The sequence below is a fragment of the Dromiciops gliroides genome, chromosome 3 (assembly GCF_019393635.1).
Source record: "Dromiciops gliroides isolate mDroGli1 chromosome 3, mDroGli1.pri, whole genome shotgun sequence".
Classification (NCBI taxonomy): domain Eukaryota; kingdom Metazoa; phylum Chordata; class Mammalia; order Microbiotheria; family Microbiotheriidae; genus Dromiciops; species Dromiciops gliroides.
The window spans coordinates 492608666-492622390 of NC_057863.1; the positions used below are offsets into that span (position 1 = coordinate 492608666).

The window sequence follows — 13725 nt, forward strand, 5'->3', positions numbered from 1 at the left end:
TACACCCTCATCTACATGATTTTATTGATACAAGAAAAACAAATTAATCTATGTTCCAGCAAATCACACCTGATCTATGGGAAAGGCATAAATAGTGGACATACCCCAATCATTGCTCAGGAGCAGGATTTTTCAAAGATTTATTTGACCTAAACCTAGGTAAATGCTCAGATCTATGGTTGTTGATCACTCATATCCAAATTTTTATGACCACATATGGGGTCTTCTTGGAAAAAAATACTGGAATGGTTTGCCATTTCATTTTCCAGTGGATTAAGGCAAACAGAAGTTAAATGACTTGCCCAGGATCACACAGCTAGTTGTCTGAGGCCAGATTTGAACTCAGGTCTTCCTAATTCCTGACCCAGTACTCCATCCACTTAGCCACAAAGCTGCCCTGCTCTAGATCTAGCTAGCATGATACAATTCAAAGACTGTTTTGGAGGGGCAGCTGAGTGGTGCAGTGAATAAAGCACTGGCCCTGGATTCAGGAGGACCTGAGTTCAAATCTGGCCTCAGACAGTTGATACTTACTGGCTGTGTGACCCTGGGCAAGTCACTTAACCATCATTTCCCTGCCAAAAAAAAGGAAAAAAAGACTGTTTTGGAGCGCAGCAAAAGGAGTGCCTATTGGAGAATTGTGTGGGTTTTGGCTGAGGCACAAATTTGTTTTAAAAACAGTAAGATTTTCCCCTCAGTCTCATCTTCCCCACATCTTTGCTTTCTTTAGCTGAAAGACATAATGGGAGTGTCCAGGTTCCTGGAAGAAGAATATATAGCTATATGGTGAAAAGAGCACTGGGCTTAGAGTCAGCACAACTAGTTACAAATTCCAGTTCCAACCAGCTTGTGTAACCTTGGACAAGTCACTTTACTTTGAGCCTTCATTTTCTTATATGTAAAATAGGGAAAATACTTGCCCTATCCACCTCCCAGATGATTTCTGGGAAAATACCCATAAGGTGCTATGGAAAGATGAACTGTTAAGTGCATGTTATATGGGTGAAATGTAGGTAGCTTAAGGCAATGTGGTGCTAGTAAAGTGCATTGGCTGTGGAGTGGGTTCTAACCCACACCACTGAGAGTCTTCAACAGTGGACAGTAAATAAACTGGCATGACAAAGCAATTTCTTCTTGCGAATTTTCTGATCCAGACTGCCAGCCCTATTCCTGTCTGTATCCTCAGGACACCATTGTAATACCAAAGGTGCACTTCATAGGGCTCAGGCCAAATCGTACCCAGAAGTGAGTGTCCTGCCTGTGATGGTCCAGCTTCTTGTAGGATTTCTCTTGTAATTTAACCTCAATACTGGACAGGAGACTGCACAAGCAAGAACTGGGCCTGGAAAACACCACTCCTGGTGTTATTCCTGAAGCAAGTTCCGTGAGATAAGCATCCTCATTACTTCATTGCTACCTGTGGAGGGAGAAAGAAGAGGTGATTTAGCAGCAGGTAATCAATTAATTGGGCAGATAGGTGGGACAGCAAGAGTAGAGTCAGGAAGACCTAAATTCAGATCTGGCCTCAGACACTTACTAGCTGTATGACCCTGGGCAAGCCACTTAGCCCTGTTTGCCTCAGTTTCCTCATTTATAGAATGAGCTAGAAAAGGAAATGGCAAACTACTCCAATATCTCTGCCCAGAAAGCCCCAAACGGGGTCACAAAGAGTCAGATACAACTGAAACAACTGAACAACAACAATTAATTAATCAACAAGCATTTCTCACATGCTTACTTTGTGGTAGCCACTATGTTAGGCACTGCAGGAGACAAATACAAAGATTGAAACAATCCTTACTCTTGAGAAGTTTATATTCCAATGGGGAGACCAAAGTCCATTTCTGAGTTAGCCCCAGATGATCTTAGAGCTATACCAAGGGAGGTGGTGAGGCAATCAGACTAATTTAAGGTGGAGAAGGTAGCACCATTGAGTTTTTTTGTTGTTGTTGTTGTTTTTTAGGGTTTTTTACACGGGGCAATGAAGGTTAAATGAATTGCCCAGGGTCACACAGCTAGTAAGTGTCAAGTGTCTGAGGCTGGATTTGAACTCAGGTTCTCCTGAATCCAGGGCCAGTGCTTTATTCATTGCACCACCTAGCTGCCCCAAGGATTTTTAAAAAAAAGCTTGTTTTTAGCCTTTTCCTGAAGAGGGGTTAGTAAAAATTTAAGATACCAACACCAAAGAAAATGCACCAAAAGTAGACTCTCCTACAGAGACTTGCTATGTAACCCTTGTCTGTAACAAATCTGACTTTTCACATATGCCAAATGGGGTTAATTTATTAGCTGTGCAATCATGGGCAAGTCATAGGATTGATCACAGATGCAGAGCCGAAAGGGACCTCATTTTACAGATGAGGACATTGAGATAAAGGGAAGTAAAATGTGAATTTTAAGTAGCTAGGTGGCCCAGCAGATAGAGCGCTGGGCTGGAGTCAGGAAGAACAGAGTTCAAATCTGGCTTCAGCAGAGAGACAGGGCCAGAAGGTAGATTTGAGAGTCATTAGCATAGGGATTGTCATTAACTCCATTGGAGCCGATTGAGATCACCCAGTGAAGTAGTATAGAGGGAGCTGTGTCTGGCAGTCTCAGTTTCCTCCACTGTAAAATTGGGATAATAATAGGACCTGCCTCCCAGAGCTGCTGTAAAGCTCGGTTCTCTCACAGGCCATCTCCCCTCTTTCCCCTTCTTCCCCTCTTGAAGTGTGAGTGAAGTCACTCAGCTCTACAACATCCTCCTCTCTGGAATCCCCAGGCTTCTCAGCACATTGCTGATTGTGCCCGGGCAAGCCTCAGTCTCGGGATCACTCCTACCATTCACTCCTGCATGAGTGCTGCTGAAAGTCACTCGCCCTTTCTTGAAGTCTCCTTCTGCCAGTGTGACCTGTCTCCTTGGCTGGATTCTCCTCCAGATCATATCCTCTAACCGGAGCTATCTTTCAGGGCTCGGTCCTGGGTCCTCTTCTCTTCTCCCTCTGTATCACTTCACTTGGTTGTCTCATCCACTACCATGGATTTAATTACCACCTCCATACTGATGATTCTCAGAGCCACCTTTTCCACCCCAGCCTCTCTGCTGACCACCAGTCTTTCATCTCCAGCTATAGAACTGGGTGTCCAGTAGACATCCTAAACTCAGTATGTCCAAAACAGAGCTCATTATCTTTCTTCCTAAACCCTCCCCGCTGTCACCTTTCCTATTACTGTGGAGGGCAACGCTCTCTTCCCGGTCCCTCAGGCTCCCAATCTAAGAGTCATCCTGGACTCCTCATTATCTCTCATCCACCTCCCTCACCCCCCTATCCAGGCTGTTGCCAAGGCCTGTCAATTTCACCTTTGCAACATCTCTCGAATATTCCTTTCTCTCTTTTGACACTGCCACCCCTCTGGTGCAGGCCTTCATCATCCCATACCTTCATTGTTTTTGCAGGGCAATAAGGGTTAAGTGACTTGCCCAGGGTCACACAGCTAGTATGTGTCAAGTGTCTAAGGCTGAATTTGAACTCAGGTCCTCCTGAATCCAGGGCTGGTGTTCTATCCACTGCTCCACCTAGCTGCCCCTGCCCCCATACCTGTATTGTTGCAACAGCCTGGGGGCAGGTCAGCTTGCCTCAAGTCTCCACCCATTCCAATCCATTCTCCACTCACCCACCAAAGCGATTTTCCTAAAATGCAGGTCTAATCAGATAAGCCACCCTACTCCCCTACCACCATCAAAAAACGCCAGTGGCTCTCTATTACCCCCGGGGACAAATACAAACTGCTCATTTGCTCTTTTTGGTATTCTAAGCCCTTACTGACCCAGCCCCCTCCTACCTTTCCAGTCTTCTACCACCTTACTCCCTAACACATATTTTTGCCTCCTGTTTTGAAGAACAAGATTTTCCACATCTCAGCCCTGGACATGCTCTCTGGCTGTTCCCCCATGCTTGGAACTCTCTCCCTCCTCCACTCTACCGTCCTCCCTGGCTTCCTCTATGTCCTAACTAAAATCCCACCTTCTATGGGAAGCCTTCCCTAAATCCCTTTTAATTCCAGTGCCTTCCCTCTATTAATTATCTCCTGTTTCTCCTGTATATGGCTTGCTTTGCACAAATTTGTTTGCTTGTTGTCTCCGCCTTTGGATTATAAATTCCTTGAAGGCAGGGACTGTCTTTTGCCTCTTTTTGTATACCTTAGTGCTTAGCTCAGTGACTGGCACACAGTAAGCACTTAACAAATGTTTACTGATTGATTAGCAACATTTGTAAAATGCTTAGCATAATGCCTGGCATATAGTAAGATCAATATCATTGCTAGGTATCATTATTATTATTATTATTATTATTCATAGCCCAGGGTCACACAGGTGGTAAATGCTAGAGGTCCCAGCTCCAGGGGCTGTTCTTTCCCCACTATAGCATGTCACTTAAGCCCTACAAGTTTAAGCTGTATAAAATGGGGGTGATTCCTGTAGCATGTACTTCAGAGGCTTGCCATGAGATTCAAGGAGATAACGTGGATGACAAGTATAGAAGGGTCTCTTCTGTTCTCTGAAGACACTCACTGTCACTCATCCCGAATGCTCCAATCACTCTAAGATTGTGGGTAAGTCACTGTACCTCCCCAGGCCTCCCTTTTCTCATTTATCAAAGGAGGTGGGTAGGATAGGCAGAGGGGCAGCTAGGTGGCACAGTGGATAGAGCACTGGGCTAGGGAATCAGAAGACTCATCTTCATGAGTCATGGCCTCAGACACATACTAGCCGTATGACCCTGGGAAAATCATTCCTCCCTATCTGCCTCGGTTTCCCCATTAGTGAAATGAGCTGGAGAAGGAAATAGCAAATCACTCCACTCTCTTTGCTAAGAAAACCCCAAAATGGGGTCACAGAAAGTAAGACATACTGAAATGACTGAAGAATGACAAAAGGACTAGACATCCTTTGAGGTGCTCAGATCCGTGATCCTGTGATCTGAGCCTGATCTCCACCCCTTCTGCCCCTTGGTTAAACCCCAAGAAACATTAACTGTTACCTTCCAAGATCTGGTGGACCCTAGAGTCCCGTACATACTGCTGAACAGCATAATCCTTCAAGTAGCCATAGCCACCATGCATCTGCAAGGCCTGGTTGCATATCTGGAGGAGCAGAACAGGGCCTGCATCAGACATTCGAATGAAGGCAGTGAAGCAAGTGGCTTCCCTCATTCATTCGCCTAAACTAGTTGTGACACAAGATGGTGCAACTTAAACATCATTTTCTTTGTCCCTTGGTTTGTAAAAATAAATAAAAGGAGACTGGACTAAATGACCTTTGGGATCCCTCCCAACTCTGAGATTTTATGATCTTAATATGATTCCCATTTAAAACTGCCTAGTCTCAATATAGGGGGCACTTGTCTGTAGGATCTGACTTTTCATGGACAAGAAATGATGGTTCAGCATTTGGCCTGATGGTCCCTAACAAAGAGGTCATTCAGAAGGGTATATAGTATCTGGGGTCAGAGTACATGGGTTCAAATGCCAACTCAAATACCTAGAACCTCTGTCTCCTTGGGCAAGTCACTTAATTTTGCCTGGACCTGTTTGCTCATCTATAAAATGAAGGGGTTGGACAAGATGACCTCTGAGGTACCTTTTAGCTCTATGACCCTTCACTACCATAGCCTGCCAGGGAGCTAGTTTCCCCTCATGAACAAAACCTTGGCTGGATTTATACAATGCTAAACTATCACTCAATGATGAAAACTAGAGGTCCTTAAGTCACTCTAGAAATGGGGGAGAGTTATGGATAAACTATTATCTTACAAAGTGGAGGGCAGGGAAGACGGTTTAGAAGGTCAGAAGGAGGGAGCTGCTGTGCCAAGGCAGGAGTGGAGCCCAACACCACAGTCACCCTGACACAGATCCAGTCCTGGGCAGGGCAAGCCTGGGAAAAGAGGGCCCCAGAGCCTCTGAATCAGCTGCAGTGCCAGTGTCGTCTGGAACTAAGCTCATGGTCTGGTGAGAGGGCTGAGTGGGAGATTATAGGGGTCTCTGCTGGCGTGGAGGTGGAATTTGGGTGTTTCACTCCTGCTGGGATCCAGGAAGTAGGCTTGAGTAGCAGTGGCTCTGGTAGGGGAGGGGTGCAGGCTCATCAGAGCTAACAACCTCAGCACACAAAGCTTTGCTGTCTGGTTAATTAGCAAGTGCGCCTGGGGTTATCTATGGACTGGGAACAGGTCAGGTGAGTGAAGAACAAAACAAAAACACCTGGGACTCTCTAAAGCTTGGGAGAGTATAGCTTAGAAGTAGGGACCCACTGTAAGAGGAAAGTAAAAGTCAAGTAAAAGACTGGCAAGATGAGCAAGCAGAGAAAGTTGCAAACCATAGAAAGTTTCTTCGGTAACAGAGAAGATCAAAGTGCACCCTCAGAGGAAGATGTCAACATCAGGGCCCCTATATCTGAAGTTTCCAAGAAAAATATGAATTGGTCTCAGGCCATAGAGGGGCTCAAAAAGGACTTTGAAGACAAAGGAAGTGTGATGAAATAATGGGATTTAGCAGATACTCAAAGACCCACCTGGAGATTAATCTATACTGATTGAATCAAGTGAGAGTGATTGACTGTTGATTAAGCCTACTTCAAGTTAATTGGATTGTAATCACACCTGGCTATCCCTTAAGAAGGTATTGTTCTCAGAAACTAGACTGTGAACTCAACTTGAGAACACCTTCAAAGACAATGGATTTGGAGGACAGCAACCAATCACCTTGAAGCAGTGTGTAAGGACCACCTCTGTTCCAGATCTATAAAAAAGCTTCCACAGTCAGCTTAAGAAGGAGTTCCTGATTAAAGCAGGTTCATGGAGGAGGACTTCAGGAAGAACCCAACCAGGCTGGAACTCTAGACTAGACTGGACCTGAAGCTTCTGATTTAAGGCGACCACAATTTAGTTTTTAAACATCACAGTTGAGAGGTGGAGGAAAAAATGGAAAGAGAAATGGGAATGATGCAGGAAAGTCATGAGAAAAAAGTCAGCAGCTTGAAAAGCCAAATGAAAAGGAGATACAAAAGCTCTCTGTGGGGGGAGGGGGAAGCTAGGTGGTGCAGGGGATAAAGCACCAGCCCTGGATTCAGGAGGACCAGAGTTCAAATCTGGCCTCAGACACTTGACACTTACTAGCTGTGTGACCCTGGGCAATTCATTTAACCCTCATTGAATGCACTGGGGGAGGCAGAAAGGGATAGGTAGAATGGGGTGAAATCCCACATGAAAGAAACAGGAAAGGGCTTATGGAGTGGAGGGAGAGATGGGGGAGGAGCAGGGCAATAAATGAACCTAACACTCATCAGAATAGGCTCAAAGACCTTAATCTCATCAGAGTTGGCTCAAGGAGGGAGTAACATATACACTCAATTGGGTGGAGTAATCTATCTAATCCCCTGTAGGAAAGTAGGAGGGGAAGGGGATAAAGAGGGAGGGGTAAAAGAAGGGAAGGTAGATTGGGGGAAAGAGGAAGTCAGAAGCAAATCCCTTTTGAGGAAGGATAAGATGAAAGAAGATAGAAAATAGAGTAAATATCATGGGAAAGGGAATAGGATGGAGAGAAATAGTTAACAATAGTAACTGTGAAAAAGAGAAAAGAAAAAAAAATTGCACATAAAATATTTATAGCAACTCTTTGGGGTGGCTAAGAATTGGAAATTGAAGGAATGTCCATTAATTGGGCAATGACTGAACAAGCTGTGGTATATGATTGTAATGGAATGTTATTGTGCTATATAAGAAATGACAAGGAAGGATGATTTTAGAAAAACCTAGAAAGACCCATATGAACTGATGTATAGTGAAGTGAGCAGAACCAAGAGAACATCATGCACAGTGACAGCATTATCGCTCTATGAACAACTGTGAATGACAACTACTCTCAGCAATGCAATGATCCAAGACAATCCCAAAGGACTAATGATAAAGTATACTATCCACCTCCAGAAAAAGAACTGATATTGATTGAACACAGACTGAAACATGCTATTTTGTACTTTCTCTTTTTTTTTAATTGAGTCTTTTTATGTAAAATGACTAATGTGGTAATGTTTTACATAATTGCACATGTATAACCTATACAGATTCCTTTACAACTTTGGGGAGGGGTGGTGGGTAGGGAGGGAGGGAATGAGAGAGGGATAGAATTTGCAACTCAAAACTTTAAATAAATAAATAAAGTGGAGGGGGGAGAAGCTTTGAATTCACTTATGATTTGGACATCACAGTGCGGAAGATGGCACATCTTAAGACTGAGATCCTCCTTTAAGCCTAAGCCCTCAAGAGGGGATTTCTCACTCTTACCAAAGGGTTGCTCCTGGCTCAAGGGACTGCTGTTCTTTCCTGGCAGTGCCAGGACTCTTTGTCACTTACTGTGAAGCACTCATCTGTAGTGAAGAGTTTGGCCATAGAGCAGAGGGCCACGGCATCTTCTCGATCCTCCTGCAAGGCCACTGCTGCATTACGGATCATTAGCCGGGAAGCCACCAGCCGGGTTGCCATGTCAGCCAGTTTGAACTGCAAGTACTACAGGGAAGAAAATAGGGAAGAGTGGGAGAGGTTGGGTTGTACCTGGTCCTGAACGCTTTATGAGAGACCTTCAGCATCAAGGTTGCCTGTATCATTTATTGGAAGGCATCCCCTGCTTTATTAGTCCAGTCTCCATCCTTTCCATGAGCTCAAGGTAGCAGAAGTGAGGTTATCACTAGGCCTAGAGCAGAAGTCCCAGCCAAAGGCTGGGTGTTGAGTATCAATTTCAAATAGAGTACAGATAGCCTTCCCTCCCTTGCATTTCTCTCCCACTCTAGTGAAAATGTGGGTTATGAAAAAGGTCCAGTCGCCCCTGAAGTGTGGGAAATAAGTATAGAGAAAACTCTTTAGAGTCACCTGGTTGTTGGCCAGGGGTTCTCCAAACTGCTTCCGTATATTGAGGTGGTCTCGGGCCAAGATGAGTGAAGCATGAGCAGCTCCAAGGGAGCAGGAGGCTGGATAGGAAGGTTTCAGTGGGAGCATTTTCAAATGAATAGGCACGGCAAATGATTGCCCTTCTTTTTCTTCTCCCCTCCCCACTCCCCCTTCCATATTCTTACCAACATTGATCCTCCCTCCATTCAGTCCTTTCATGGCAATAAGGAAACCTTGTCCCTCATTTCCAATCCTGTTGGCCACAGGTACAGCACAGTCTTCGAGGATCACAGATCTTGTTGGCTGGGAGTTCCACCCTACCTGACAAACAGAAGGGACCACCACACTGCCCAGAAGCACCTTCATAGGGTGCCAGTCCTATTCTGAGGATGAAGAAAGCCTGGGAGTTTCACGTCTCGTTATCCTGCCTCCTTAGACCTGAAGAACTTAAATTTAGCATGAAGAGTTCACGCTTAAACACCTGTGAAAGCCCTGGCTGATAGTCTAGCCTACATATTAATCAAAGATGCTTTCCCATGCCCTGGATGCCTAAGATCCTCAAAGTCAAAGACTGTCCTTCTCTTACCCTTCGATTCTCCGTCATGCCCAGCATAGCATATTGTATACAGTATGCACTCAAAAACAAATTTTTAAAAAGCCAACCTGATTAACTCATAATATATAAGGGGCCATCCTGATCAATGATACTGAGAACTCCTTGGGGATAACAAGCAGCCAATGCTGAGGATGTGGGAAGGTTGGCATTTGTTCCAGGAGGGATGAGGTCAGGTCTGCCCCCTCAATCACTTCTTACAGAGCCATAATAACAGCAATAATGATGCTGGTGGTGGTGGTGATGATGAGGTGGCATATAGATGATGTTTTGAGATTCGTAAAGTGCTTTCTAGAAATCCTCTCATTCTATCATGACAAACAACTCTGAAAAGTAGGTGCTGTTATTCCAAGGTGGAGGAACACACTTTCTAATCTGCCTCTTGATCCATAGCAGGGCTTTTTGATCTAGGGTCTGTGACCTTGGTTTTGTTGTTTTTTGGGGTTTTAAAAAAATATTTGGATAAATATTTCAATAAAATTAGTTTTCTTTGTCATCTTCTGTATTTTATTTTATGTATGTAAAAACATTATTATAAGAAGAGGTTCAGGGCAGCTAGGTAGTGCAGTAGATAAAGCACTGGCCCTGGATTCAGGAGGACCTGAGTTAAAATCCGGCCTCAGATACTTGATACTTATTAGCTGTGTGATCCTGGGCAAGTCACTTAACCCTTATTGCCTAGCCCAAAACAAACAAACAACAAAAAACAAACCCCAAAAACAAAATAAGAAGAGGTTCATAGGCTGCACTAGGTGGCCAAAGGGGTCCATATCTAGAGGTATGTAGGGGGTACAGTGGGAAGAGTGCTGACCCTGGAGTCAGGAAAAACTGGGTTCAAATCCTGCCTCTGATACTTACTAGCTATGTGACCTTTGACGAATCACTTACATCCCCTCCCCCTCCCCCCCATCTGCAAAATGGGGATAATAATAATACTTGCCTCCCACAGTTGTGAGGATAACATGAGATAATAGTTCTAAAACACTTGGCAAAAGCATTAAAGTGCTATACAAATCCTAACTTTTAGCTATAATGACACAAAAAATGTTTAAAAAACAAACAAAAAAAAACCCTGGTCTATACTATCTGCCCATGTCCCAGATGTACCACTGACCCTGACCACGGTCTCTGTAAGCCTGTCTACAATGAACATGGCTTGATGCTACAGGATTTCTTCATTCTCAGGGCTCTGCATTCACTTTTCTGAAATTACCCAGGGAAACGATCGTCTTCTTAACTTTTTTTTTGTAATATCAACAAATATTTCCTTCCCTTATCTTCATCTGAAGCAGCAGCTTATACCTTTTTGACTAGCTCTTGGCCAAAACTGAAACCTGTCCAAAAGAACTCTTTTTATGAGATAATGTCATCCATTCATACTTCCAGTGTTAGGAGACCTGGAAAAAGGCCCCAGTACATTGGGCAGATCCACCACAGAAGATTAAGTGAAGATAAGAGTTACACAAAGAAGGCTATGATCTATTCCAATGAAGGGAGTACCCAGATTAATTAAATTACAGCATACACAGACGAGAGAGGTATATAACATGCTCAGACAAATGTGGTTATCATTGAGCTTGTCTGAACCATAACTTTGCCACCTTCCTCACTTGTTTAGTGGGCATAAAACCTTTTGGTGTTACACTATTACAAATCAGTGTCTTGAGAAAAAGACAGGGAAATTACTGCCTTAAGGGTAGGTGTGCAATTGGATTTCTCAAGCTATTGTTATTAAAGATAGGGCAAGTTGTATTGACAGGGGCCAAGAGAATCCAAACTCTAATAGTTCCTTGTTCAAGGATTCTTCTTACCTTCTTCTCTTTCTTCCCAAAGCTGAGGCCCGGGGTCCCCTTTTCAATGATCAGGCAGGAGATCCCTTTAGGGCCTGGTCCTCCAGTCCGGCACATGACCACATAGATGTCTGATTCACCACCACCACTGATGAAAGCCTGTGGGATTGGGAAGTAGGATGAAAAGAGAATAGATAAATCTTGGATGTTTAAGGTATGAAGCCTCAGAAACCTGCTGAGGGCTCCTTATATTAGAACCCGAAGAAGTAAAGGTTGGAGAGAGGCGAAGAGCAGCTGGAGGGGCTGATATGGTCAGGCTCCATTGTGGGGTACTGGGAACTCTACTTGATAAGGATATGAAAAGGGTAGTCTTAAGAGAGAGGTATGAAGTGGGGTCAGATCAGAATTCATGGCATCAGGAAAAGGTGAGTAAAATGAAATGTAACAGGTGTCAGAGAACCATTCTCTTGGCACAGTTACTGCTGACAGATGGGCTCCCGGAACCCAGCTGATTCCTGTGAGAGAGGAGATACCGACTATAGCAGGGAAGAACATCTGAATGGGAGGAAAACGGGTACCTTGGAGCCATTAAGGATGTAATGATCCCCTTGCCGTTTGGCTAAGGTCATAAGGGATGCAGCATCACTCCCGCTTCCTGTGACAGGGAGGAGGAGACAAAGAAGGAATGAAAATGAATCCATTGAGCTAAACGGAGTCACAGACCCTCCCTGTTTCCCAGGTTATCTCCCCTCAGAACTAGAAGGGATCAAAACGTGAACCTTGAGGCTCTAGACTTTTTTCATTTAACCAGTCAGAACTTGATTTTGAGGAGAACAGTCAAACAGATGACTAAGTGACTAAGATCCTTCTGTAGGTATCCTAAGTAAACCCACCATGTGTGCTCTCCTCCAGGTAGGGAAACTGATTCCCACAGTTTGGTTTTGTTCTTTGGTCTTGTGGATCTCAGAATTCTTTGAGTACCTGCTACCTCAGAACTTGGGTATTTGTCCTCTTGCTGTTAAGTCACTAAGGGCCTCAACTTTTTGATATGCTCTGGGTATTTCTGTCTGGGCACAGGGAAGAAAGAGTTGCAACCTTATAATGCCAGTAACCATGCTCTGAAATGGGGGAAGCCCACCTGGTTCAGTCAGACAGTAGGAAGCAAGCTTCTCCATAGAGCAGAGTGGTGGGCAGAATTTGTGCCTCTGTTCTTCATTTCCAAAGGAGTCGATCATCCAGACACACATGCTGCCAGGGGCAAAAGGAGACGGCAAAAATAAGTGGGAAAGGAGACAAGAGGGAAGAAAAAGGAAGGATGCCGAGGAAAGAGAACAGAAGATAAAGAGGAGAAAGAAAGGAGACAAGCAAGGAAGAGAGAAATTCTTAGACATAACTTGTGGAGAAAGGGACAGCCCTTGAGTAGAGACCTGGGGGGGTACAGAGAAAAATGTGGTGGGGCAGCTAGGTGGCACAGTGGATAGAGCACTGGCCCTGGAGTCAGGAGTACCTGAGTTCAAATCCGGCCTCAGACACTTAACACTTACTAGCTGTGTGACCCTGGGCAAGTCACTTAACCCCAATTGCCTCACTTAAAAAAAAAAAAAATGTGGCCAAAGTATTTATCTCATGGGTTTTGTTACTCTTGGATATGATGCCAGATAATGAGCTAAGCTACTTCTGTTTATTATTACAGCAGTTTTAAAATATACTTCTTGTCTATCACCCTTCTCCTAGGAGCACTATAGGCTCAAGTGGAAGAGCTAATTTAAAGAACAATAGCAAGGATCTAGTACCATGCATACTCTGCCCAGAAAAGGCTAAAGATCTCCTGCACCTAAATCTGGGACTGCAGCTACGCTGGCACAGCACGGCTTCTTAAGGACCCATATAGGGATGTCTAATAGGCAGCCTACAGGGAGGTCTGCAATGGCTTAGCACTTCTCACAGTGTGCTTGGTGTGGCCTAGCTCCTCAAAGGAGAAAGACCTGGAAAGGGAGAAGTAGTCACATTACCATGAATCAGCAATTCCCCACAGCCACCCTTCAAAGCATCTGCTGGTGGGGCTGCCTTCTTGTACAGGCCTCAGTACTCACTTGTGGATGCTTATGTAGGCCGTGGTGCTGGTGCAACCTGTAGCCAAGGCCTCGAATATGATGGAGGCATCGAGCCGAGAGAGCTCTGAGCCGCCCACATCAGACCGAACATAGATGCCACCAAAGCCCAACTGCGCTGCTTTCCTCATGGTCTCCACTGGGAAAAACTCCTGTGTGGGAAAGAAGACAAGCCTTCTCCAAGAGCTGCATTTATATGAGTCAGTGGGAACCCACGCCTCATTAGTGCAATAGCTCCCCTTGGTTCTCAAAGCTCCAGCATGTCTCATGATGAGCATGGGCCAAGTGGTTGACAT

At 44.6% G+C, this 13725-nt stretch overlaps 1 protein-coding gene across 1 annotated transcript in view; it reads right to left on the reverse strand.

The window, feature by feature from the left end:
* Positions 1–13725, reverse strand: part of ACAD8 (acyl-CoA dehydrogenase family member 8) — a 22580-nt gene continuing 8855 nt past the window's right edge. The window contains exons 3-11 of the mRNA XM_043997554.1: positions 13412–13581; positions 12457–12566; positions 11897–11973; positions 11340–11477; positions 9101–9236; positions 8898–8995; positions 8385–8537; positions 5019–5121; positions 1–1417 (exon numbers count right to left, since the gene is read on the reverse strand). Of these exons, the coding sequence (XP_043853489.1) occupies positions 1365–1417; positions 5019–5121; positions 8385–8537; positions 8898–8995; positions 9101–9236; positions 11340–11477; positions 11897–11973; positions 12457–12566; positions 13412–13581 (1038 nt within the window). The 3' untranslated portion in view covers positions 1–1364. The remainder of the gene's footprint in view (positions 1418–5018; positions 5122–8384; positions 8538–8897; positions 8996–9100; positions 9237–11339; positions 11478–11896; positions 11974–12456; positions 12567–13411; positions 13582–13725) is intronic.